Here is a 24,660-nt window from a genome sequence, read left to right as displayed (position 1 = left end):
TTTGGTTATGTTGGGTTTGTGGGTTTTGTTTGGGCTTATGGTTAATTGTGGTGATGTGGGCTGGTAGTTTTAGTGCAGTTTTGTCCTCATTAGTTGTGTTTTTAGCATGTTAGTTTGTTGCCCTATTGAGATTGGTATTTTAGATGTCTTGTTGATGTCTTTGATTGTACCGTTGAAGTTTATCTAATGAAGTTTTTATTTGATTAAAAAAAAACAAATAAGTTACCAAATTCAATTCAGATTCTCATATTGATTCTAGCTAAAGTATGATTAAGACATGGTATCTGGTCCTAACCTTGTATTCCTAGTTTCCTAATTAGATCCTTGTTGTCGAACCTAAATTAAGCATTAGAAATCCATTAAGCATAGAAGAATGTTTTAAACAACCAAACATATATATAATCCCTGTTGTCGAATGTCCATACATACTTTTTCTATTCATAGTTCAATTCGAATTAAAGCATATGGTGTCTACTCTTAATTCTAACCAAGATAGCTAACATACAAGTTCTAATGGTGATTAATCATTCAAACAAACATATTAACTTATAAGCATAATGAATAAGAACAAGAACCATAATTGAAACTTGGAAACTAATCAAACTTGAAAACTTAAAATAAGAAATTACATTACAATGAAAAATAAAGCATAACTGAGAAAAACATAAAGGAAAATTTAGCAAAAGGGTTTTGTTATAACAATTGAGAACTTAAAAGAAAAAACTACGAGAATTTGAGGGAGAGAATGGAGAGGAGCTCTAGAGAGGTGCTTAGGAGGCCTCCTTGAGGTGTGTTTTAAAGCTTGGGGAACCTCACTATTTATAGGCCTAAGGGAAGTAAAAATTTGAATTGAGTATTGCTTCTACTTACAACATCCACTTCACCAACTTTACCGAACTTCCCCACCAAAAATAATTAGCTCATGCATATGTCATGCATGACAATGCACTGCAGTCAGCTTGTAAGCTTGTTTTGGGCTTGTTCCTCCATTCTAAAAATTCTGGAAAACTATGGATCTTGAAGTTTCAACCATATGTAGCCTAGCTCAAGAAAAAATCGGAAAGGCCTTCAAATGTCATTTTTGGCATAGTAACGCAGATGCTGCCGAATTTCACCTTAAGTTGCCAAAACTTGCATAACTTCCTCTAGAAGACTCAGAATCATGAACCGTAAAATGCTCTACAAACTTGACTTCCACATCTTTCCAATGATGCATGGCTCATTAGATTATTCTTCCTGAGCACGTACAGTCCAATCTGTGAAGTTGACTGACCTGCAAACACAATTTTGATCTAATTTGACTCCAAAATGCATGAAATGAGTCCCAAAGCTTAATACACCGAAACAAAGAGAAAAAAAAGTCAAAAGCACAAGTTTAACTCAAAAACATAACCAAATCATAAGCTAGAATGGTACAAAATGATATGTAATTATGCAATGATCAGTCTCTCTACTAGGACAAATGAACGAAAGCGATGCTCATTCGTACATGTAGATCTTACAATACAATACCAATTAAACCTAAATAAATTAGAGGACATAGTAATTGATTTGTTAGAAACCCTAGACTATAATCTTGAGAGAAGACGAGTTGTTATTTGCCTTGAGAATGATGGCTAATGAATTGTGAAAGAGTCTGGGAGTGAGTGAGGGAGTTAGCTCGAGAGAAAGAGAGTCTAAGTCAAGAAGTCCAAAGGACATTCCATGAAATTGAGAAGTGGAAGGAGATATGCAAATGCTGCAGACTTTGAACATTTTGATGTTGATTATGCTAAAATTGAGGACTTATATTTTGTGGATTCCAACTTTAGTGGCGATGATGATGATGGTTTTTTTAAAGAATGGGTGGATGACATGTTGAATGGGCAGGGGTTAAAAGATTTAAGGTTAAAGGATGTGGAATGAGACTGCTCCTGATTGGCTTACAAATGTTGAATTGGATTATGAAGATTTTGATATGGCAAGTATGATTTTGACAATGAAGGTGATAAGAATTGGCCATAGTTCAATCCTGCAACAGACATGGCAGATTCAAAATTTGAGATTGGCATGTTGTTTACTAATTGTAAGGTGTTTAGGGCATTTATCAGAGAACACTCAATCTTGCAGAATAAGGATGTTGTGTTTATGAAGGGTGAGTCTTTGAATCTCAAGGCTATTTGTAGTGACTCGGACTGTGAGTGGATGATACATTCTTCGAAAATGCAACATGAGAACACATTGCAAGTGAAGACATATGTAGGTGACCACAAATCTACTCATCTATGGGAGAACCCTATCGTCAAGTGAACTTGAATAAGCAAGAAATATGTTGAGACATTGAAGACCAATCCTGAATGGCCGGTATGTCATTCAAGGAGACTGTTGAGAAGGATTATAATACAAGGGTGTCAAAACGACAAGTTTATAGGGCAAAAGATAAGGGACTAAAGTAGATTGAGGGCACTTTCAAGGAACAATATTCAAGAATTTGGGATTATTGTGAGGAATTAAGGAAGACTAATCCATGAACCACATTTATGATTAAGTGTGATTTCCAAGAGCAGTTGGGCCAACCACTGTTTGAAAGATTATATTTTTGTTTAGAAACAGCTAAGGAAGGTTTAAAGCTGGATGCAACCCCATGATAGGTTCAAATGGGTGCTTCTTGAAGATTGTTTATGTAGGGCAACTGTTAACTTCAGTTGATATAGACGCCAACAATGAAAATTGGGGGATTGCGTATGCAGTCATGGAATCAGAGTGCAAGGATTATTGGATTTGATTTTTGGAGTTATTGGTTAAGGATTGTGAGATTGTTAATCAGTTTGGCTTCATCTTTATATCCGACAAATAGAAAGGTTTACTGCCTACTTTTGAGCAAGTGGTCACTAATTGTGACCACATGTTCTGTGCAAGACATCTTGTTACCAGCTATAGGACAATGTTCAAAGCAAAAAGCTTGAGAGACAAGTTTTAGGAAGCTTCATATGCAACCATTGTCCCCCACTTTACAAGGGCCATGGAAGAACTTAAATAAGTTTCCAATGATGCATATGAATGGTTCACCACACCTTATAAACCTCCCAGGCATTAGTCAAAATCACATTTCAATACTCATTTGAAGTGTGACATGTTGTTGAATAATCTGTGCGAGTCTTTCAAGGGTACCGTATTGGAATATAGGGATAAACCAATTCTGACAATGCTAGAGTATATTAGATGTAAGTTGATAAGGAGATAACATGGAAAAACGGATAAAATGTGCAAATTGAACAAGCATATCTGCCCAAGAATATTTTAAGAAGGTGGAGGCAAATTAAGCCAAGGCAATGTGGTCATGTAGAGGTAAATTCCAAATGTTAGCAAATGGCCATGCACAATATATTGTGGACTTGCCGTGCCTCATTTAAACGGGCTAGGTTTGTGCTGTGCTGTGCTGGGCCAGGGCCTTATTTAAATGGGCTCGTGCTCGTGCCATGCCTCATTTCTATGCTTTATATTAATATTTTACACATAAAATATTAATATGTAAAATATTAATATAAAGCATAGAAAAATTAAAATTTTACTTCTTATTAAGTTGGATCGGATTATTATCGGATCAGATCAATTATAATTCATCCCCGGATCCTTTTATAATCAGATTATCAAATTCGGATTGTAGTCAGATTATCGGATTAGGAAGTCCAATCTATCTCTTATTAGTTACACCAGATTCGGATCAAAATCCGATTTATTGACAGGTCTCCTCCTAAGGAGATGTTTTTGGTGGGCCTGATATTCCCATTTGTGGTAATTTTTGATGACCTGTCTGTAAAATTGTAATGTGTGTACAGATAAACACTCTGTGATGTGCCAGTTGGGAAGTTGGACAATAGAGCATTAGATGGATAGCAAATGGTTGTGGAAGAAGAAATCTTCTGAGAAGAGCTCTGGAGAAACTGACAGTTCAGGTTCAGTATCTTCACATTCTGAGAGGTACTCTGATGAACAGGTAGGTAGCTAACCCTGACTACCACAAAATTTGAGTTAAATCTTACTTCTGCAAAGTTTGCACAAATTGTTCTCTGGGCATTTAACTAAGTAATTAAACCTAGAATCCTCTCAATTCACTTAAACTGATTTTGTTCGGGTTCTTGACTTTCCAGTAAATTTGCGTCTACTGCACGGATGGAATTTTGGAAATTTGACATTATACTTTCATTTGCTTTTACCAAATATTTTAGCCATCAAGGCATCAATCTTCCACATAAAGCCATGCTTTACTGATGAATTTTTATGTCCTTCAAAAGTTGAAAATTGCTTTTCAGTGGACACTCTTCTGTCCATTTCTTTGTTGTCTGGAATAGACTGTCTTTGACGTGAGGATGCAGATAAAGTACCCTCCCTTCATGCACATGTTGATTGAATTCCCGTCCTACATCTTTTTTCTCATTTTGTAACATAACTTAATTTCGTAAAACATCCGTGAGGTGCGCCTATTTTGATTAATTGCCCAAAATGAATAAGTGTTTTAAATAGCCATAAGATCAGACTATTTTGATATAAAAATTTGAGTTTGGTATTCCTTATAGCTTTGCATTAGGAATTTATGTCTGCTTATGCAACCAAACAATTAAGTTGCATTTCCTGTTTGAGATACCCCTTATCATAATCTAGGTACTTGGTCTCCCAGATAGGATTATCACCTATCTGTTATCTTCTCTCCTGCTTCTTTATTGTCTTCCTTGTCTTGATATGGTATTGACGCCAGCCATGTCTTAGCTCAAATGGCAGAGACTTGATGTCAAATGGGTTCATTTTCCCTCCCAATGGGAAATTAAGGCCAGCATTAAATACACTTTTTCATGAATAATTTGTCCTCATTAACAATTTAGAGTTGTAATTTTTTCATATTTCTAATAGGGGTATAATTGAAAAACTAAACAAATTTGTAATCCATTCATACACAAACCAAACATGGGAAAGGAAATAAAGTGGTATTTCCGGGTTACTTTACCAAACATGGAAAATGAATCTTCCATTCTTCATCCCATACGAAAAGACATAACAAATGATTTCGCATCAAATCTTTTCCATGAACCAAACAAGGCCTTAGAGAAGGTGTTAAAATTGATTTCTAATTTTAGTAACTTTTGGTTTTCTATATTTCAATAGTGTTGGGTCCAGCCCATGATAATTATGAGGGTTAGAGTTCCAAAGCTATATAACTTAAGGTGGCTAGTATACGGATCCGTTGGTATAGCCTTAAAATGAAGACTTAATTTGTGATAGAAAGCTCTAGCACTATGAACATACATATTGGAGCTTTGAAGTTTTAAAAAGTTGGTGGCTGGCATATTTATCACATAGTCTGTGTAAGCATGGTGTTCGCTCTTCCAAAGTTTCCACATGCTTCCAGCCATGGTTAGAGTATCTCCAACAGACTCTCTATCCTCTCATTCCTAGTCACTTTGGCTAAAAAGAAGGAAAATCCTCCTCACCCCCTACTTGGCTCTCTATTTTGGAGAATCAACTTTTGGCTCTCTACATGTAGAGAGGAGGAGAGAGAATTTGGCTAGGAGGAGAGAGAAAAAGTGAGAGAGAGATAGAGACATTTGGGAGGTTGGTGGGGTTGAGTTCTACTTTTTTAAATAAATATATTGGATTGGCAAGAGAAAGAGGAGGAAAGAGAAAGAGAAAATAATAATAAAATATTTCAAATTAGCGAAAATAGAAAACATTGTTGGATGAAACACCTTTTAAGTGGTTTGCTATAATAGCTTTCTAGCTATTTTAGCTAGAATTTGGCTAAAATTTGGAGACTCCCTTGGAGATGCTCTTATATAAAGAGATGCTGGCCTAGTTGAATGCAGTGGGGCCAAGTAACGTTCCATTCCAAATCAAAGTGAGTGTGTGAGTTAGACAAGTCTGATGTTTGCAATTTCTCATTCGTCTACATCAAGCCTTGAGCATTAGCTTGGTAAGATCTTTCTTGTTGAACCATATTAATTCCTTGGTCTCCTTCGTTTTATTTCTTGCTTATATTGTGTGGTTGAAATTTAAATTTCTTAAGTTTTTGGTTCAACAAGTAGTACCTTGAGTTTCTGGATTTTTTTGGCCTCAACAAGTGATTTCAGTTCTATTAGAACATACAAGGGAGTCCCGGAGTTGAGGGTGAACGCTAAAGAGGTGTAAAGTGATCTTAATAGTTAGTGCCCTAATCAGTTTGTGCAGGTTATAGGTTCAATAGCAAGGCGGACTGCATCAACACAAGAAGAACAACATAACATTCCAATCAAGGGGGACATTACTTATTTGTTGCAGGACCAGATTAGCCCCTTGCCAGACGAAATTTTAATTGGAATTCTTTCTCGCTTGAATACCAGGGAAGCGTCAAGAACCAGTGCCATCTCTTAGAGATGGAGAAATTTGTGGACACATGTTACATGTCTTAACTTCGATGAAGATGTAGTTCAAAACAAGAGATTTGACCAGTTTGAAATATCAGCTAGGGCAAAATGGGTGACTCAAGTCTTGCAGTTGCATCAGGGTTCAACCCTAGACATGTTCCGAATGAATCGTCATTATTCTACTTCTGTTCCAGCCACTAAATGTATCGAATTTGCGGCTCGAAAGAGAGTTCAAAGGCTTGAGATAGAGGGGGGTCATAATTCCTTGCTAAAGAAGCTACTTGAGAGCCCTTTCAAGTCCCTTAGGCACCTCTCTTTGAAGAACATAGCAGTAAATGATGAACTTGTTGGGCACTTTCTTTCCCATTGTGAAGTGCTCGAACACCTTTGTGTTTGTTGCATTGAAAATCTATATGCTGTGAAAGCAGTGGGTTCCTCCCTCCGGTTGAAGTTCCTGCAAGTAAGCAATTGTCGCCAATTAGTGAGAGTTGACATTTTTGCCCCTAATCTCGTGGAGTTTGTCTACGACAGCCGAAGTGTGTACAGAAGAGGAATTGTGTTGAAACATGCACCCTCACTTGTCACGGTATCTCTTGCAGAAAATGATGAAAGTATAACCAGAGCTTTTCTTTCAGTGTCGAGTTGTTTCTCTTGTCTTCACACTCTCAGCCTGCGCATGAATTTCGATCTGGTAAGTATATGAAATCATTAGTACATATAGCTATATCTGTTTTTCATATATAGCTACATATGATGAGCTTGAATTTAGAGATCTCTCAAATTGGGGGGCCATTCTACTTGGAATCAATTTCTTAAAAGCATCCAATTGAAGGATAATTCTTCATTTTATTATCTTACAATTAGTTTCATTTTCCAGGAAATTAATATGCCCCAAGAATTTCCAGAATTAACTTGTCTCAAAGACTTATCATTGGAGGTATGTAATGCAAATTGTGGGCGAAGTCTGCTGAGTTTAACCCCCTTGTTAGAGCGGTCTCCTTCCCTACATAGACTGAAATTGCAGGTATGTATATTTATTCATTCATTTATGTGCATCGCAGAGGTGAACTTGTTTTCAACCTATATTCCAAGAAGTGTAGAAATGTAAACAATTTTTTTTGGAGGGCTTACATGTAAGTTTTTAATGGATTTTGTAGGGTAATTCAAATATTAGGTACAAAAAGTTGAAATGACTATAAAAATTTAGTGGTTTTATTTAGTTAATTTCGTTTTTTTTCTTTCTTCATTAAGCTCTCGAAAATTGCATGCTTAAATAACCTGTGTCCCCTTGCAGATGAGATGGAAATGGAATTATTATAAGAAGCAGAGTTGGAGAGATATGCAGAAGATTAATAGATGTCCTCATCATTGCCTGAAGGAGGTGAAATTTTGTGGGTTCCTTGGCATTGGGTCTATTATCGATACTGATTTTGCCATATACTTGATTGAGAGTGCCATGGTGCTTGAAAAGCTTATCGTTGAGCTTGAAACTCGACGAGAAATATTGCCGGAGTTTAAAGCAACCGATGATAAATTAGAAGCAACAAGAGAGCATGTTTTGCAGTTTGGAACGCAATTACCACCAAGAGCTGAGTTAGTCATCATTTAATTTTGTGGGTTTCTTTTTAAAATACTAGTGTGACAGATTTACTTTTTCGAAGATGCAATTGTGTTCTGTGGGTTACCTCGAATATTTTCTTTATATGATGTTGTAGTTGTACAAAAGAAGAAATAGATCCTTAAAAGAGTGGGAATTGGATTTGCAATTGGCAGATTTTAGTCAGTTTGCAGCCTATAAATAACAGAGTATAGGCTATAGCTGCCTTTGTAATTCATTCTAGATTGCAAAGTTGTGAATGAAAAACGGGACTTTAATTAGCTACTGGTTCCCTGCCTGCCTCTTGATCTGCAGTTTATTTGATTAACTTGTAATATTTAAGAGTAAAGCGTAATATAACCATGGATAAAGGAGAATGTCTGCAAACTCATGATGGACCATGCCTGGTATTAGTAATGGATAAGCATGATTTCATTGATCATTAATCTCTCGGACAAGTATAAATTGATCCATGTTTCCCCTTTTCGGCCGAGTAGGACAATGAAAGATTTTTGGTATTTCTTTTCTTAAGTTGTTTGAGCCTAGTTGAAATATGGCTGGTTCAAGCACCCGCCAATGAGGATAAATAGAAACCCAAGCTATAGTGGATGTAACTCAATTATGAGTGAACCACTCAAACACTTGTATTAGGCGTGTGATTGTGATTTTATCATCTTAATCCGCCAATCTGATTTCACCCGTCAACAAAATGCAACCCAACAAAGATCCGCAGAAAAACACAAAGCAAGGTATTGCTGAGGCTCTCCGTAAAGCCGTTTGCAGTTACAATGTAAGGAAAATATGTTCTACAAGATAAGCTATTATAGTTTCATTTGTATGGAAAATACGAAGGACAGATTAGTGTTCAACATATATGCAATACAAAATTACAGAAAAATACTGACATGTAGATTTTTAATCACTGCAAATTGTGAGACCACGTACATAGTATTGAATCAGAGTCAAAATTTTGAATAGTTTGATAACATTACTTGATCTGGCTGGTGCCTTCTTGAACTTGATGCAGATGTAAGATCTAGCAAGAAGAAAAGGCCAACCCAAGTTGTTCAATGATGGCTCTCTGGAATTTTAAGTTCTCTCGGATCTTTTGAGATGTGCTTACTTCTCTTACAATGAAAGGAGTTACAATAGGCTAACTTGGCCCTGTTTCAAGAAACTTGTATGCTTCTTCATCAGCAGTAAAACCATCCACTTTCATCTGATCAAGAATTATAGAAACTGATTTTCCAGATGCAGCAGTAGCCCTCAGCAGTCTGTGATACAAATCCCTGGACAAAGGACCCAAGTTCTTTAGTAAACTTATGATCTCTTCAATTCCTTCAAAATCTCCTTGCCCTTCCAAATAATCCAAACATGCTGTCAGAGTACTGGAATCAGGCACCCAGCCCCGCCTATCGACTGACAGTGCCTTCTTCAATGTTTCAATTGCTTTAGGCATTTGCTTACTTTCCGTATAACCTATTGCTAACGCATTCCATGTGCTAGCATATGGGACTCTTCCTTCCACAGCCTTCTTTACAGCTGATTCTGCTTTATCAAAAAGACCCTTTTTGCAATACGCAACAAGAAGCCTGTTCAACACCCGAAAGTCATAATACGTGCATTGTGACTCCCACTCCTCAAATATCCTCTCAGCCCCCTCAATATCATCAAGCTTTGCCAAAGATGAGATCATGCAACCATATGGTACATCCATTGGTTCATTTGATTGCTTGTATGTATTCCAAACTCTGTATAGCTCCCCTTTATGGCCAGTATTTGCATAAAGAGTGATAAGAAATTCTAATGATTTCCTCCCTTGGAGAGGCATCATTCTCTCCATCATTTTCAGCATTGAACAAGCCTTTTTTATCATCCCGACTTTTAGATACCCACTTGCTGCCATTGAATATATTTTCCAGTCAACAATGAAGTTTGAATCTTCCTCCATCCTATTCAGGATAGTTTCCATCCCAGGCATGTCAGATGCTGCAATGTATGCAATCATTCGATTTCTCAAAGTGTACTTGTCGAGAGGAATTCCATTCTCTTCCATTTCTTGCATCAGTATGTTAATCTTCTCATGTTCTCCATTTTGAGAGTAAAGATTGATCAACATATTGTAAGGGAATGATGTCTTTGCCATACCCATCTTTTTCATTTTCTGCATAGTGGCTTCTGCTTTCTCAACAGAATGCTCTTGCACATAAATGCTGAGAAGAGCACCATATGCATTAACTGATTTTAAATTCTTTGACAAATTGTTGAAGTACTTTTCTGCATGCTCTAGTCCATGCACTCTGTGGATTAAGTTCAATCTAGCCGCAGCATCACTTGGTGATAAATCAAAATACCTGCGATCCGTCATCCACTGGGATATCTAAATAACAAAAGGATGACACAGAATAATTAGAAGCTGGCAGTCTAAACACATTTTTATTAAGGTTGGAATTAATCTTTGTCACACCGACCCAGTTCATCTAATTACAATTCACTACAACAATCACTCACCATAAGACGGGCCATACCAAAAATTCAATGAATGTCCTGGTAAAATGCCTAAACAACCCCTCCATGCTGGTAAATGCTGAATTGTAAAATGAATGAACCAAATATATGAGATGAATTGGATCACACAAAAATCTTTAACCGCCAACGATATGCCATGATACCACATTTAAACATTTTCAGTAAAGGTAACTGATATTTCCTTTCATATAGAGAGGAAAAAAAATACAAAATATTAGAAAAGGGGAGCTGTTATTGGCACTCCAAAATAGTCACCCTACATTCCTTGCAGTTGAATTTTTCCTGTATGTTCTCATACAGGAGGAGTACATGATGAGTTTTTTTGGAGTGCCAATAACAGTTTCCTAGAAAATATTTGCAGGGAACTTTGGTGGTGCTGCAATTTATCATTTGCATCACCCAGTTCACCAACTTTGCACCACATGAATCAGCAAATTGGTAAATTCAAAGCAAGAAATGTAAAATAAAAAAAAATAAAAAAATAAAAAAAAAGAGCAAGGCTTGGATCTTGTGACAGTTCATACATTTAAATTTCAGATTGTCGATAATACATTGCAGACACCTGAATAACACAACATTCACACGCAACTGATGAAAGTAACAAAATACCAACCCAACTGCATAGGTTTATAAATAAAAGATAATATATTCCAATCGTTTTGATAACTGGTTGAATTGACCTATAGAAACATATATATAAAAAAAGGAGTTGCAAAGAACCAAAATAAAACAAGGAAAGAAACTGTGAAGTCGGTAAGAAAGATTTGAACCTCGAGAGCGTGATTGAAGCGTCTGAAGTCCTTCAAGAGTCGAACCAGTGACTGAAGCTCTTGCTTCTCAACAGCTCCACCTTCAGTGACCCACTGTTCGAGCACTGGTAGAACCGAGGCTTTTGGGTCTCTGATGACCTTGATGCGATCGTGGAGAGTAGAGGATGAAGAAGAAGAAGAAGAAGAAGAAGAAGAAGAAGAAAGAGAAGGTGGGTTTGGGATTTTAGAAGGGCGGAGTGAAGGTAAAGCACCATAATTTCTGCTAGGGTTTTGAAGGGAAAAGGATATGAGCTTGCTCATACAACTAAGCTTCATTGGCCCTCTCTGTCTCTGCCAATAAGAGTGGCTTGGGTTTAAGGGTTTAAGATTTCAGTGGATATGAAAGGAAAACCTCAGCAGCGGTCAGAAAGAAGGGCAATAACCTCCGCGGTGCAGCCAATGGGCCAAATTTTTTATTTCAAGTTTGAAAAATGAGCCCAATTTTTTATGTAAATAGTTTATTGAATTTTTTATTTTCTTCTCTTTTCTTTGTCATGAGTAAAAATACCCTATTCTTACGGCAAAATTGCAAGCAAAACCCAACCCCTTGGAAATCACAACATGTCGAAATGGCCCGTCAGTCCTAAAGATGGCCTACGGTTTAACGCATATGATTAGATTGGATTGTTATTCATAGATTGAATGATATTATTGTTTTTGTATCACACGACTTAAAATAGAACTAAATTTTTTGAACTGATTCAATGATATTATCTCCTTGCATTTGATTTCCACATCCAAAGAACTCCGAGGTTGAAGTCCCACATCTCCCGAGTTTCGAGTTCGAGTTATGTTGTCCCAACTTTTGAACAAAATAAGTTGTCTCATAAAATGTGAAGGATTGTATTATAATGAAGTTATTTTTATCCAATCCAAAATTTATTTATTAAGATACCTTTTGAGATTGTATTAAAATTATCACTATTGGATTTGCATATGCATGTACTTTATTTTATATAATATACAAGCGATATTAGAGAATGAGAAAATCAAACCTAAGACTTAAAGTGCATGAACAAATACTCTTTGCCACTTAAGTTACAAGCCCTTGCATAAGATGAAATAATAGTGCTAATAGAATTAGTGCTCTGCTTTGGCAAATCATCATGGTCATGGCGAGCTCGCGAGGTTTGGGAATTGTCCCTGCTTAAATATTCATATGGGCAATGGAGATTGTAGTCGTAATATTGAGTTTTTGAAATATGCTCATGGGAAGATGTATATATAAACAAAGACAAAAAATATTAAAAACAATTGTGTCCTCCTAGCAAGCAACTTTTTCCTCAACGTACGAGCAATGTATACAACTGTTTGTACCCAGTTTTGATAAATGGACCAAAAATGGTCTAAATGGTTAAAATAATATTTTAAAGATAAAAACAAGCCCATTAACATTTGTCTTTTCTATAAAGGTCACCCTCTTCCTAACAGGCCTTTTTGAGTAAATCAATAAGAAGGCCCGAGTTGCAAAAATCAAAGCCTAATTTTGCACTACAGGTTAAAAAATCGATAAACGTGTTTTCTAGGCCCACATAGGAGGCTGGAGGGGATTATCACATTTAATGACGAATTGACCTCCTTCTTTCCCAGCAAGAAAACAAGTCATATTGAAGCCTCCAAAACCAGAGAAAAATCAAAATTGCCAGCCATGTCTTCAAGTACAAAAGAGTCAAATCAAGAGAGCTTCACAAGGAAAACTAACGGTTCCTATAAGAAAACTTCCATCATCCCCTCTATGAACTGGTTAAGATCGACAATCCAGCAGCTGACCTTAAACCACAAGCAAAAAGTCTTGTCATAGTTTCCATCATTACAGGCTCCTTCTGCCTCTATAAATAAAGAGGGTCTACTTCAGATGAAGGGGACTCTCTCTCCAAAACCAGACGCAATGTCTCCAAAAAAAAAAAAAAACACTTGAAAACTCTCAAGATAACGATTTGCTTACTCTCTCTCTAGATAACTAGTTGATAACTCCTGCACTTATCTCTCGTAGCTCTGCCATATCCATGGTATGATTTTTTTTAAAGAAGTAATCTGTTTCAATTCATGTAATCATTTGGCTGGATTGAGAAATCTCGGGTCTCTCTTTCTTTATTTTGTAATTCGGATTCAAAGATAATTGATGGGTTAATTGAAGAAGATTCTGTTATTTAGTTTGCGCTCAAATTAAATATAAGTTACAGAAAAATGTACATAAATAAAGTTCATTTAATTATCCAAAAATGAATCAAGAACTATTTTAATATATAAGATTGGATTCCCGCCTTCTTCCCTTTAAAAAGTCCAGAAGAACTAGCATTCGGAACCTGAAAAGGAACAAAGGCCCGAATGAAACAGTAAAAGACAAAAGGGATAGGAAGTTGAGTTGGGCCCGAATTATACCACTGGGCCCGAATTAGCTATTAGTCCAGCCCGAGGAAGACAAAAATATTGAAACCGGTTGATAAAACCTAGAGAGGGTCTTACTAACCACGAACTTGGTCTCTCTCTCTCTCTTACTTGTTCAGGTACTGCTCATACTTGTCAGGTTGATACTCATGAAGGGAAGAATATTGAAGTCCACTTAATTGAGGCATAGAAAAGAATTAATCTAGGCCAGTACCCCCCCTGGAGTACAATGGCTTGAGAAGAAGTCCATAAAAGAAGCGCAAATTCCTTCAGCATTAACCATTCACAAACATCCACACCAGATCTATTGGGCTGGTTATATACCCAGTAGTGGCACCCCTACGCAACACCACAAATCAGAGCTGAGAAAAGTTCATAGATAGGGCCTCAACCAAGCCCGTTCGCTTTTGGCAAACTGATTCAACTTTCAATTTTGTTCAGAAATTGAAGGAGTCCTCTTTGCGAGCCAAGAGACACCATCCGATTGGGGCATTGGTGTTGATCCAACGATCCTCTTCGTTCCTTAGAGCAGAGCCGATCCCCGCAGACGGCGAAAAGGAACGGAGTACGGAAAAAAAAGAGGGACCATCTTTTTTGTACCACAATTGTATACCATCTGATGTGGCATGCCAAATCATTTAATACAATTATATATATTAAATTTTTATTCTCCCCTAATTAAAGCACTGATCCCATCAGATTTATTTATTTATTCATTTATAGCCTTTCCTCTTCCTCCTCCTCCGTCTCACCCATTTCATACAAGGAAAGGTAGTTGGGTTTTGATTCTAAATATTATATTATTTCAGATCTACAAGAACACTATAGTTAGATTTCTGAGGGAGTCCATGAAGATATAAAGTTTTTATTGGATCAGTTGCTTTTTCCACCACATTATAGCGACTAGGTTTTTTTTTTTTTTTTTTTAGGCTGCGAATTTGACCACTAGTTGCAGGCCGTAAGAGACAAAAGAACAAAAAATGGCAGCCAACATGAGGAAAGGGGTTGATTCTGTGTTTAACACCCATGAAAAATCCGGCAATCATAAAATTGTTTTGGAGAAGACAGTGTAGGAAGAAGGAAGAAGAGAGAGTGAAGATAGAAAGACTCCTATCGGTAATTGTGCTGTAATTAGGGGATAATAAAATATATTTAGCTATATTTAATGACTTTTGTGCTTTAATTAGGGGAGAATAAAAATTTAATATATATAATTGTATTAAATGATTTGGCATGCCACATCAGATGGTATACAATTGTGGTACAAAAAAGATGGTCTCTCTAGCATTACCCTTCATTTATACATAAATAATTGCATTATGCAGACATATATCAGCAATGTATACAATACATATGTACCTGTGTTAGCAACAGGTATGTACAAATATATCTCATCAAGCAAACTAATCGAAACTATCCACAAAAGCTAACAGCCCCATACAACCTACGGCTGTCCACTCCAAAGTCCTAGTCATGAGCCAATCATATACAACAAGAAGGTGCACGTTAGAAGTGAAACATACATGCTACGGTGAGAAGCTAAAACAACTGACCGCATGGTTCCCAGTGTTCTTGAAGCCAACTCTATTAATCTGCTCTGTAGAAATGCAGCAACTTTAATGGTTTCACCTTTTCCTAGCATCAAAATCACAAAGGCAAACTTGAGTTTGTTATGATCACTGTTATCCTCAATTAAAAAGGAAATCTGGTGGAGAAACCAACAAAAACTTGGATTCCTTCTTCGTATTGGGAAGGGAAATGAAAACCTGTAGAGCAATTCTCCAACATTTCACGACTCTTCATCCATGCTCTACGTGCATCACTCACCTTTATCTTATACTTGAACATCTGTGATATTAACAAAGAATCTAAGGTTTAGAGATAGCATATTGCTAAGGTTTCTTTCTTCCCAGCCTATACCTCTCTGTGATATCAGAAGATAGTTTTCTGAAAAGATTTAACTTCAAAGCTCTTCACTCATCATATGCATGCTCTATCACAATCACGAAAAACTAAACACTCAACTTGGCTTGCCAAAAATTGATAATAAAAACGTGTGCTTGATTGTTTTACTCCCAAATTGGGAAACCACTACTTCAGTCAACACAAAAGGCCAATAAGGAAAAAGAAAAAAGGCAAGGAAATGTATAAATAATAAGACAACGAATCAATTAAGAAATTGTCCTGCAAAGTACAAACCTGAGACAGAGGGAGATTTGGTTTCTCTAGGTCATCTCTATAAAAAACAGAGTTCAGGGGGGAGAGGGGAGATGAGAGATAGAGGAGGAGAGTAATTGAATCAACCAGTCTGTTTGGTCTCTGTATTGCAGCCGTATATAATGTACAGAGAGTAGACTTTCTCAAGTCTATTTACAGAAAGAAGCAATACAAGGTAAGTACAATAATCTCATATATGTTATGAATCAATTCTAGCTAATATGTCGTTGATCTTGGGAGGAAGAATCTGTCAAGTCTGATTTGGGGAAATCAACTGATTTCCTAGGATGAACCGGAGTGATATTCTCTTTACCCTCCCTCAAGCGTAGCGGAGCAACGCGGAGATTAAGCTTGGATTTGAGAAGTGAAAACCGAGCACGACCGAGACCTTTAGTAAATATGTCAGCAAGCTGATGAGAGGAAGGAACATAGGAGGTACAAAGAGCCTTTCGAGCAACTAATTCACGAACAAAGTGGTAGTCGATCTCGATATGCCGGGTGCGAGCATGAAAAATAGGGTTGGCAGCCATATAGAGAGCAGAGAGATTGTCAACATAGATGCAGGGGGCAGAGCGAAGGGGAATGCCCAGTTCACGAAACAAGTAACAAAACCAGCGAAGTTCGGCTGCAGTATGTGCAAGAGCTCTATATTCAGCTTCAGTACTAGAGCGAGAAACAGTAGACTGTTTCTTGGCAGTCCATGTGAGAAGATTGGGGCCAAGGAAAACACAAGCACCAGTAGTAGACCGGCGATCATCAACAGAACCAGCCCAATCAGCATCAGAGAAACTCCGTAAGGAAAAATCAGTGGACTGATGGAAGATAAGACCTTGCTCAAGTGTACCTTTAATGTATCGAAAAATGCGCTTGACAACTTGAAGATGAGAGGTGCGAGGGTTGTGCATAAACTGGCACACCTGGTTGACAGCGAAGGAAATATCAGGTCTGGACAAGGTAAGATACTGGAGGCCACCCACCATACTCCGATAGGTGGATGGATCAGGCAAGGGATCACCATCAAGACAAGAGAGCCGAGTGTCAGAGGGCAAAGGGGTAGGAGATGGTTTGCATTCAGTCAAATGAAACCGGGTCAATAAATCCACTGCATAGCGAGTCTGAGAGAGAAATAAATGGTCAGAAAACCGATTAATTTCCATGCCAAGGAAGAAGTTGAGCTCACCCATACGGCGGCTGTCAAAAGTTGAACATAGATGATCAATGAAGTGGTTGACACTGGATGAGGGAGAGCCAGTAACAATGATGTCATCCACATACACTAGAACATACACTGTGCAGGAAGAGGAGCGACGAATAAAGAGCGATGCATCAGAGTGACTGTGAACAAAGTGCTGGGCAAGGAGAAAGGCACTAAGGCGTTGGAACCAAGCGCGAGGTGCCTGCTTAAGGCCGTACAGAGCCTTGTGGAGCCGACAAACATATTGAGGGTGAGAGGGATCATGAAAACCAGGGGGTTGTTTCATGTAGACCTCCTCTTGCAAGTACCCATTCAAGAAGGCATTACGAACATCCAATTGCTGAAGAGGCCAATGGTAGGAAAGTGCCAAAGACAATATAGTGCGAATGGTAGCCGGTTTGACCACCGGGCTAAAAGTTTCCACATAATCAAAGCCTTCCTTCTGATTGAATCCCTTGGCAACAAGACGAGCCTTGTATCTGTCAATTGAGCCATCTGCCCTCCGTTTAACTTTGAAGACCCACTTGCACCCCACAATATTCATGCGGGAGGTGGCAGGAACTAAGGACCAGGTCTGGTTCTTCATGAGTGCAGCATATTCATCGTGCATAGCATCGAGCCAGTGGCTGTGTTTGGAAGCATGGGTAAAGCTGGTAGGTTCAAGGGACAGGGGATCAGAAGCTTCAGCAGAAAGGGCAAGGGGTAAGGGATGGGGGCTGGTTTGAGAGTGGAGGGGTTTGGGTTCTGGACCAAATGGGACAATGGTTTGGAGACTCTTGAATTTTTGTGGAGGATTGGGTGTATCTGGAGAGTTAGGGAAAATCGATGGATCAAGAGGTGAAGAAGTGGGAGGTGGGGTAAGGGGTGGGGTTGTTCCGTCAGAGTCGAAGGATAGGTCTGGGGAAATTGAGGGCGATGGGTCTGTGGAAAGGGGCGGCGAGGTTTCTGTGTAAATGGGCAGCGAGGGTTCAGTGGAAAGGGGCGGAGAGGTTTCAGTGGAAAGAGGCGACGAATGGGGGATGCTGGATACCAGAGAAGGATCGGCTGGGTTCGTGGTCAGTGTTGTTGGGGATACAGAAGAGGACAGAGGGGAGAACAAGGGGGTGTCGAAGGAATGGGGGAAGCTAATAGGGTCAGAAGAAATAGGTGGAAGTGATGAGCCTGTGGGATTAAGAGATGAGGGATATGAGGGAGAAGGGCTGACCAGAGGATTAGAGGGCCCAAGAGATATGGGCTGGTCGGCAAGAGAGAGAGGTGGAAGCCCATTTGAGTGCAAAGGAGATGGAAGCTGGGGTTGCTTGTAAGGGAAGGTTGTTTCATCAAAGGTCACATTCCGAGACGTATAGATGCGACCTGAAAAAGGATCAAGACAGCGATAACCCTTATAGTGATCATCATAACCAAGAAATACACATGGAAGAGATTTAAAAGATAACTTATGCTTGTTGTATGGCACCAGGTGGGGAAAGCAAGCACATCCAAAACTTTTGAGAAATTTGTAATCTGGTGAACGGTGAAGGAGCTTCTCATAGGGAGATAGATTATCAAGCTGCGGTGTTGGTAAGCGATTGATCAGAAAAACTGTAGTGGAGAAGGCTTCAACCCAAAAACTAAGAGGCAATCGCGATTGGGCTAGTAGACAGAGACCCATTGCAACAATATGGCGATGTTTCCTTTCCACCACTCCATTTTGTTGGGGAGTGTAGGGACAAGAAATTTGATGCGATATGCCATGATCACGTAAAAATGCGAGGAATAATTTGTTGATAAATTCACCCCCACCATCAACCTGCAACTGCTTGATTTTAGAACTAAACCGATTTTCCACCATCTTTTTGAAGGTAATAAATGTAGGAAAGACATCTGACTTCTTAGCCAAAGGGTATAACCAAGTGAACCGAGTGTGGTCATCAACAATGGACAAATAATAATGGTATCCAAAATTTGAGGGGACTGGCGCGGGCCCCCATACGTCAAGATGTAAAAGTGCTAATGAGGATTGAGCATGAAGCTGTCTGTATTCAAAAGGCAGTCTACAAGATTTTCCCAATGGGCAAATATGACAATTTTTATTGGAGATAATGGTACCATTAACAAGTAAATGGTACTTATGCAACAAGGTTGTAAAAACTGAATGAGATGGATGTCCAAGGCGTGCATGCCACACTTCCTGTGTCGTGCGCTCTCCATAGAAGGCAAGTTGACGAGCAAGATATGGGGTTGCCTGAATGTGATAAAGCCCATCAGAACTACTGCCAGTAAGAAGTACCGTCCCCGCCTTGATGTCCTTGACATGAAAACCATTAGCATCCAACTCAAAGAAACAATCATTATCACGACAAAAATGACGAATAGATATCAAATTCTTTCGTATTGCAGGTACGCATAGCACTTCATTAAGGTTTAAGGACTTATGTAACCCGGTCACTTTAGTATTGCCAATATGTGTTATTGCTAACTGATTCCCATTGCCAACAACAATTGTATCAGTACCTGTGTAAGGCTGGGCATGCGGTAGAGAAGCGGTGTGGGCGGTCATGTGATGGGTAGCACCGGAGTCAAGACACCAATTGAGGTTTGCTATATCATCAATAGAAGGAGACGGGTTGACAGCATTTTCAGCCACGTAGGCATGAGGCTTACGATCTGGACAGAAGCGGGCTATGTGACCAGGCCTATCACACCGATAACAAATGACTTCTGAGCGCTGGGTATTTGGAGAATTGCCAGGTGGTGTTGGAAGGAGTGGTGGGCGGCCATCTGTAAGAGTTGCGTGAGAAGATGCAATCCGCTGGTCGCGAGCCTGAGCGTTGTGTCCTTGTAGCCAATTTCCTTGGGTTGATTTCCACGGATCTGTTTGCCCATTGTGCCCTTGAATCCAATTTCTGCCACGTCCACGTCCTCGTCCAGATCCGTGATAGGGGTTGTGATGGCGACCAGCGGAGTTTGAATGAGGTTTTCGCTCATTGGGCAGTCGATCAGCAGCCATAGCAACACCTGAGGCCACGTTGAGCGACATGCGTTTCTGTAATTGTTCCTCTCTGAGAGCTAGATCATAAAATTGGTCAAAACCAATATCTGGGTGCAAGTGGAGTGTGGTGGCTAACTCCTTGTATTCAAGCCCAAGTCCGTCTAGAACATAGCTAATGAATTCATCATCATCCATTGTTGCACCAGCTTGTGTGAGGGAATCAAGAAGTGATTTGGCATGGTTGAGGTAGTCAGTCACAGTTGTGGTATGTTCCTTCCTGAGGGTGCGAATTTGGTCTCGAAGGATCCGCACACGGGTACCTGCAAGGGGTGAGAGGCGCTTGCCCAGAAGATTCCAGGCCTGATAGGCGGTGGTACACGGGATGAGTAGAATCTTTATGGAAGAGGAGGAAGTCGCCTTGATCCAACTCAGGACCAGTTTGTCTCTGGCGAACTCAGGATGCACAGAGCCATCTTCTTGCACTTTGGGTGGGTCTGTGGTTTTCTTGATGACCTCTGCAAGGCCATGCATCTCCAATACGTCTTCAAATTGTGATTTCCAACTCAAATAGTTGGTTCTGTCCATGGGAATTGGGAACAGAGATGAGATGTTGAAAGAGGTGGGCAAGGATGGGAATGAGAATGAGGGTGAGGCAAGCTTTGACATTTCAGAAATCAGTTTTGTCATATCAATATGACTTGATTCTCCAGACTTGGGTGTGTTTGCCATTTGATTGGGTAGGATCGAAAACCGTGAGCTTTGGCTCCGAAGAGCTCTGATACCATATAAAAAACAGAGTTCAGGGGGGAGAGGGGAGATGAGAGATAGAGGAGGAGAGTAATTGAATCAACCAGTCTGTTTGGTCTCTGTATTGCAGCCGTATATAATGTACAGAGAGTAGACTTTCTCAAGTCTATTTACAGAAAGAAGCAATACAAGGTAAGTACAATAATCTCATATATGTTATGAATCAATTCTAGCTAATATGTCGTTGATCTTGGGAGGAAGAATCTGTCAAGTCTGATTTGGGGAAATCAACTGATTTCCTAGGATGAACCGGAGTGATATTCTCTTTAATCTCCATCAATGATTGCACCAGTACCCTGGCACTCTTGGCAGAATACAGAATGGATTTGCGTGCTCAAAGCTTTCATCTGACCATCTTGTCCATTGCACTTGGCTGCATTTTTTCTCCTAGATCTTCTTCTCACTTTTGAACTAGTGGACTGATTTGCAATCTCAACCTCACACAGAAGTATCCAGTGTATAAGGCAGGAAGTATGAAACACATGAAAAGCCTGCATGTGAACAAAATAAAATTATAAGAACTACTTTAAAAGTTCAGAATAACACAACCAAATGCAGAATTGAATGCACTTTTTATCCATCAAACTTTTATGTCCTTCACCGCGGGCTTTTATCCTTCACTGTGGTGTGGGTTTATCCATTGAATTTATTGCCGTTGTATTGCATGTGTATTGCCTTTTTATTGTCTAATATGGCTAGTGTTTTATTTTTTATTTTTTTTATTTATGGCTAGTGTTTTTTTTTGGTCAAACCTAATATGGCTAGTTGATTGTTAGCTAGTTGATTGTTAGCTAGTTGTCTGGTTTGACTTTGGGAGGCTGTTGCTGCAATCTCCAGGAATTGGGAACCCAAAACCAGCTGTCATCTACCCACTTGTAATTAATATTGAGCTTCGTTAGCAAGCCTTTTCCTTGTATAAATTATGCTGTAAGTGATACAAAGAAATCAATTCAATTGAAACCAAAAACCTTTCTTCTCACTCTCTCATTTTAGCAATATTGATAGGAGAACAATTGCTTCAAAAGTGAATCAGAAGTGTGCAAGCTACCTCTCACCCGTAAGTGAATCAGAAGTGTAAGTTATCTCTATATCTTCATCTCTATCCATTCAAGAACTTGCATTAATATATACTTGAAACCAATTTATTTTGTAAATACATCCGATTTGCTGATAAAAATTCTAAAAAACTATAACTGGCATTCTAGCAAAGATCCCAATATCCACCACAATGGTGGTGGATTCCCCCTCCCCCCATTGCACCCAAGCTTTCTTGACAAAAAAAAAAAGATCCCAATTCTGTAGCTAAAAAGTAGTATTAAAACAGCATTACCTAAAGCCCACTGTGGCTGGTGTTGCTGTTGTGCTGCGAGTGCTGTGGCCGCTATGCACTCTTTGAAATATAGTTACTTTGACGGAATAAATAAATAAATAAATAAAACACATTAGAGTTAGTGGGGTTAATTGTTTTATTAGTTCTTGAACTTAGATCCGCTTTGCATTTGAGTCCCTAAATTTTCAAAATCGTTCCCGTGGTCCTTTAACTTCACTTTCATTAGGACAAATGGTCATACCGTCAATTTTGTTAACTTTTTCTATTAAATGCAAGGGCAAAATGGTATTTTTTATGTTAAAACCAAAAAATTGAATAAAAAATCATATCTTTAAAATAACAATTAAAAAATAAAAATAAAACCAACAAAAAAAAAGTCAAGTTTGGGGGGAGTACAAATCGGAATAGAGAGGGAGAGAGAGTTTAATTTTTAATTTTTAGTTTTTAGTTTTTAAATTTTTTATTCATATTTTAATCAATTTAATACAAAAATACCATTTTGCGACTGCATTTAACAGAAAAGTTAACAAAATTGACGACAGGACCATTTGTCCTAACGAAACTAAAGTTGAAGGACCACATGAACGATTTTGGAAATTGAGGAACTCAAATGCAAATCGAGTCTAAGTTCAGAGACTAATAAAATGATTAACCCGAGTTAGTTAGTTAGTTTTTTATTTTTTTATTTTTAGGTCTGAGAGTTAGTGTTTCAAACAAGTTTTATTACATTTGGGTTGCAACAATTTCCATTTTCCCTTACTAGGATGGCTGCAAATAATGTGAGAAATGAAAATGAAATATTAGCGTCCTCAATTCAAGCAAAACTTCACCAGCAGTCTCCATCACGAGCTCATCATTGCATATTTAGAATCCCTCATGTGCTGCTTAAGGGTAAAGAAGAAGTGTATGTTCCACATTTACTTTCAATTGGACCATTTCAGCGTGGATTGCAGTTCCAAGCCATGGAAGTGATTAAATCGTGGTATTTGCATTGCCTTCTTGATCGAAAACCAACTCCAACTACTGGCTTAGAGGATTTTGTCGGAGCCATTAGAGATATGGAACAAGATTGTCGCGATTGCTATGAAGAAAATATTGATCTAACCAGTGATGAATTTGTAGAAATGATGGTGGTCGATGGTTGCTTTATCATTGAGCTCTTCCGCAAGTTTTCAGGAGAGGTGCTAATCAAGGACGACGATCCTGTGTTCCATAGGCCATGGATGGAACCGATCCTCATAAATGACTTGCTTCTACTTGAAAACCAGCTTCCTTGGAAAGTTATTGACCGTTTGTTTGACCTCACACGGGAAAGTAATGCCGGTAATAGGTATTCACTTTCCGAGCTTACTCTAGAATACTTTGAAGGGTACACCTTGAGGATGCGGGACTGGCAACACGTCCGTGAAGCATTGGAAGGCAAGCATTTGCTTGACTTGGTAAAAAACTCTTTGCTCTCATCACGTGCACAACCATCACGTGCACAATCATCACGTGCACAACCATCACGTGCACAACACTTAGGTCGGACTTCTTCTTTGCGTATGCCCTCTGTGACAGAACTTGAAAAGTCAGGAATTATATTTATACGTGGAACTGGACCGGACATGTTCAATATAACCTTCAAAAATGGAGTGATGAGAATTCCACAGATAAGAATTCATAAGAATGGAGAATCTCTGTTTAGAAATCTCGTCGCGTATGAACAGTGTGAAACAGCCAGTATAATTACCTCTTATGCTGCGTTGTTGGAGCAACTTATTACGTCTGACAAAGATGTAGAGTGTCTCGCTAAGTGTGGAATTACAGAAAACGTTTCGGGCTACGACATATCCTTGGTTTTTAGTAGTCTTTCCAATGATGTTAGGCCGCGCAATTGTTGTTACTGGAGACTCTATCGGGATGTGAACGACCATTGTTTGATTCCATTCAACCGCTTTAAAGGAGAGTTTCGTACATATTTTAAAAATCCGTTCCAATTCACGAATTTTGCGTATGCTGTCGTCTTAGTTACAGTATTGACCTTGATACAAACAGTTTACTCCATTCTGTCTTACATAAAGCCGCAGCAGTAAGCCAGCCAATTTCCAGTTTGCACTGTCCTCCTGTCAAGTTGGAAACTCTGTTTGTATTTGCTTGTGTTTGAAATAAAGCCAATTGATGGTGTGTTTTTGCTGCCAGCTTCCAGTTTGCAGTTTTGATTTACTGTCTTTGAAGTCGGAATCTCTGCTTTTGTTTGAAATGAAGCCAATGGTAGAATCTTTCGTCATTCAAATTAAGCAAATTGGCGATAAATCAAAATACCTGCGATCTGTCATCCACTGGGATATATCTAAATAACAAAAGGATGACACATAGTGATTAGACAGTCTAAACACATTTTTGGTAAGGTTGGAATCAATCTGAGTCACACCGACCTAGGTCATCTAATTATAGTTCACAA

General features: G+C 38.7%; 3 protein-coding genes and 1 long non-coding RNA gene across 4 annotated transcripts; 2 read left to right on the top strand and 2 right to left on the bottom strand.

Moving 5' to 3' along the window:
- Positions 1 to 3,818: 3,818 nt before the first annotated feature.
- LOC117622803 lies at positions 3,819 to 8,306 on the top strand. The gene is made up of 4 exons (XM_034353578.1): positions 3,819 to 3,976; positions 6,190 to 7,065; positions 7,252 to 7,398; positions 7,669 to 8,306. Exons 2-4 carry the CDS (start codon positions 6,529 to 6,531, stop codon positions 7,981 to 7,983), a joined length of 999 nt encoding a protein of 332 aa, XP_034209469.1. The 5' UTR covers positions 3,819 to 3,976; positions 6,190 to 6,528; the 3' UTR covers positions 7,984 to 8,306.
- A 389-nt stretch (positions 8,307 to 8,695) lies between these two features.
- On the bottom strand, positions 8,696 to 11,700 carry LOC117622229 (pentatricopeptide repeat-containing protein At2g20710, mitochondrial-like). Its single transcript, XM_034352826.1, has 2 exons — positions 11,271 to 11,700; positions 8,696 to 10,351 (listed from the first exon to the last, which is right to left on the bottom strand). The coding sequence occupies exons 1-2, from the start codon at positions 11,583 to 11,585 to the stop codon at positions 9,125 to 9,127; spliced, it is 1,542 nt and encodes a 513-aa protein (XP_034208717.1). The 5' UTR covers positions 11,586 to 11,700; the 3' UTR covers positions 8,696 to 9,124.
- A 3,456-nt stretch (positions 11,701 to 15,156) lies between these two features.
- LOC117621265 lies at positions 15,157 to 15,929 on the bottom strand. The gene is made up of 3 exons (XR_004584904.1): positions 15,897 to 15,929; positions 15,420 to 15,545; positions 15,157 to 15,332 (listed from the first exon to the last, which is right to left on the bottom strand). It is a non-coding gene; the product is annotated as an uncharacterized LOC117621265 (long non-coding RNA).
- A 5,507-nt stretch (positions 15,930 to 21,436) lies between these two features.
- On the top strand, positions 21,437 to 24,397 carry LOC117621264 (UPF0481 protein At3g47200-like). The gene is made up of 2 exons (XM_034351640.1): positions 21,437 to 21,961; positions 22,981 to 24,397. The coding sequence occupies exon 2, from the start codon at positions 22,982 to 22,984 to the stop codon at positions 24,290 to 24,292; it is 1,311 nt and encodes a 436-aa protein (XP_034207531.1). The 5' UTR covers positions 21,437 to 21,961; position 22,981; the 3' UTR covers positions 24,293 to 24,397.
- Positions 24,398 to 24,660: the final 263 nt, after the last annotated feature.

The sequence above is a fragment of the Prunus dulcis genome, chromosome 3, assembly GCF_902201215.1.
Source record: "Prunus dulcis chromosome 3, ALMONDv2, whole genome shotgun sequence".
Classification (NCBI taxonomy): Eukaryota; Viridiplantae; Streptophyta; class Magnoliopsida; order Rosales; family Rosaceae; genus Prunus; species Prunus dulcis.
Note: the sequence above shows the minus strand (reverse complement) of the source record. Positions and strands in the feature narration are given on the sequence as shown.

Coding starts and splice junctions, on each gene's coding strand:
- LOC117622803 (XM_034353578.1), top strand. CDS start 6,529: ATGTTCCGAATGAATCGTCATTATTCTACTTCTGTTCCAGCCACTAAA. Junction 7,066..7,251: donor TGCGCATGAATTTCGATCTG/GTAAGTATATGA, acceptor TTCATTTTCCAG/GAAATTAATATGCCCCAAGA. Junction 7,399..7,668: donor TACATAGACTGAAATTGCAG/GTATGTATATTT, acceptor GTCCCCTTGCAG/ATGAGATGGAAATGGAATTA.
- LOC117621264 (XM_034351640.1), top strand. CDS start 22,982: ATGGCTGCAAATAATGTGAGAAATGAAAATGAAATATTAGCGTCCTCA.
- LOC117622229 (XM_034352826.1), bottom strand. CDS start 11,585: ATGAAGCTTAGTTGTATGAGCAAGCTCATATCCTTTTCCCTTCAAAAC. Junction 10,352..11,270: donor GCTTCAATCACGCTCTCGAG/GTTCAAATCTTT, acceptor TTTGTTATTTAG/ATATCCCAGTGGATGACGGA.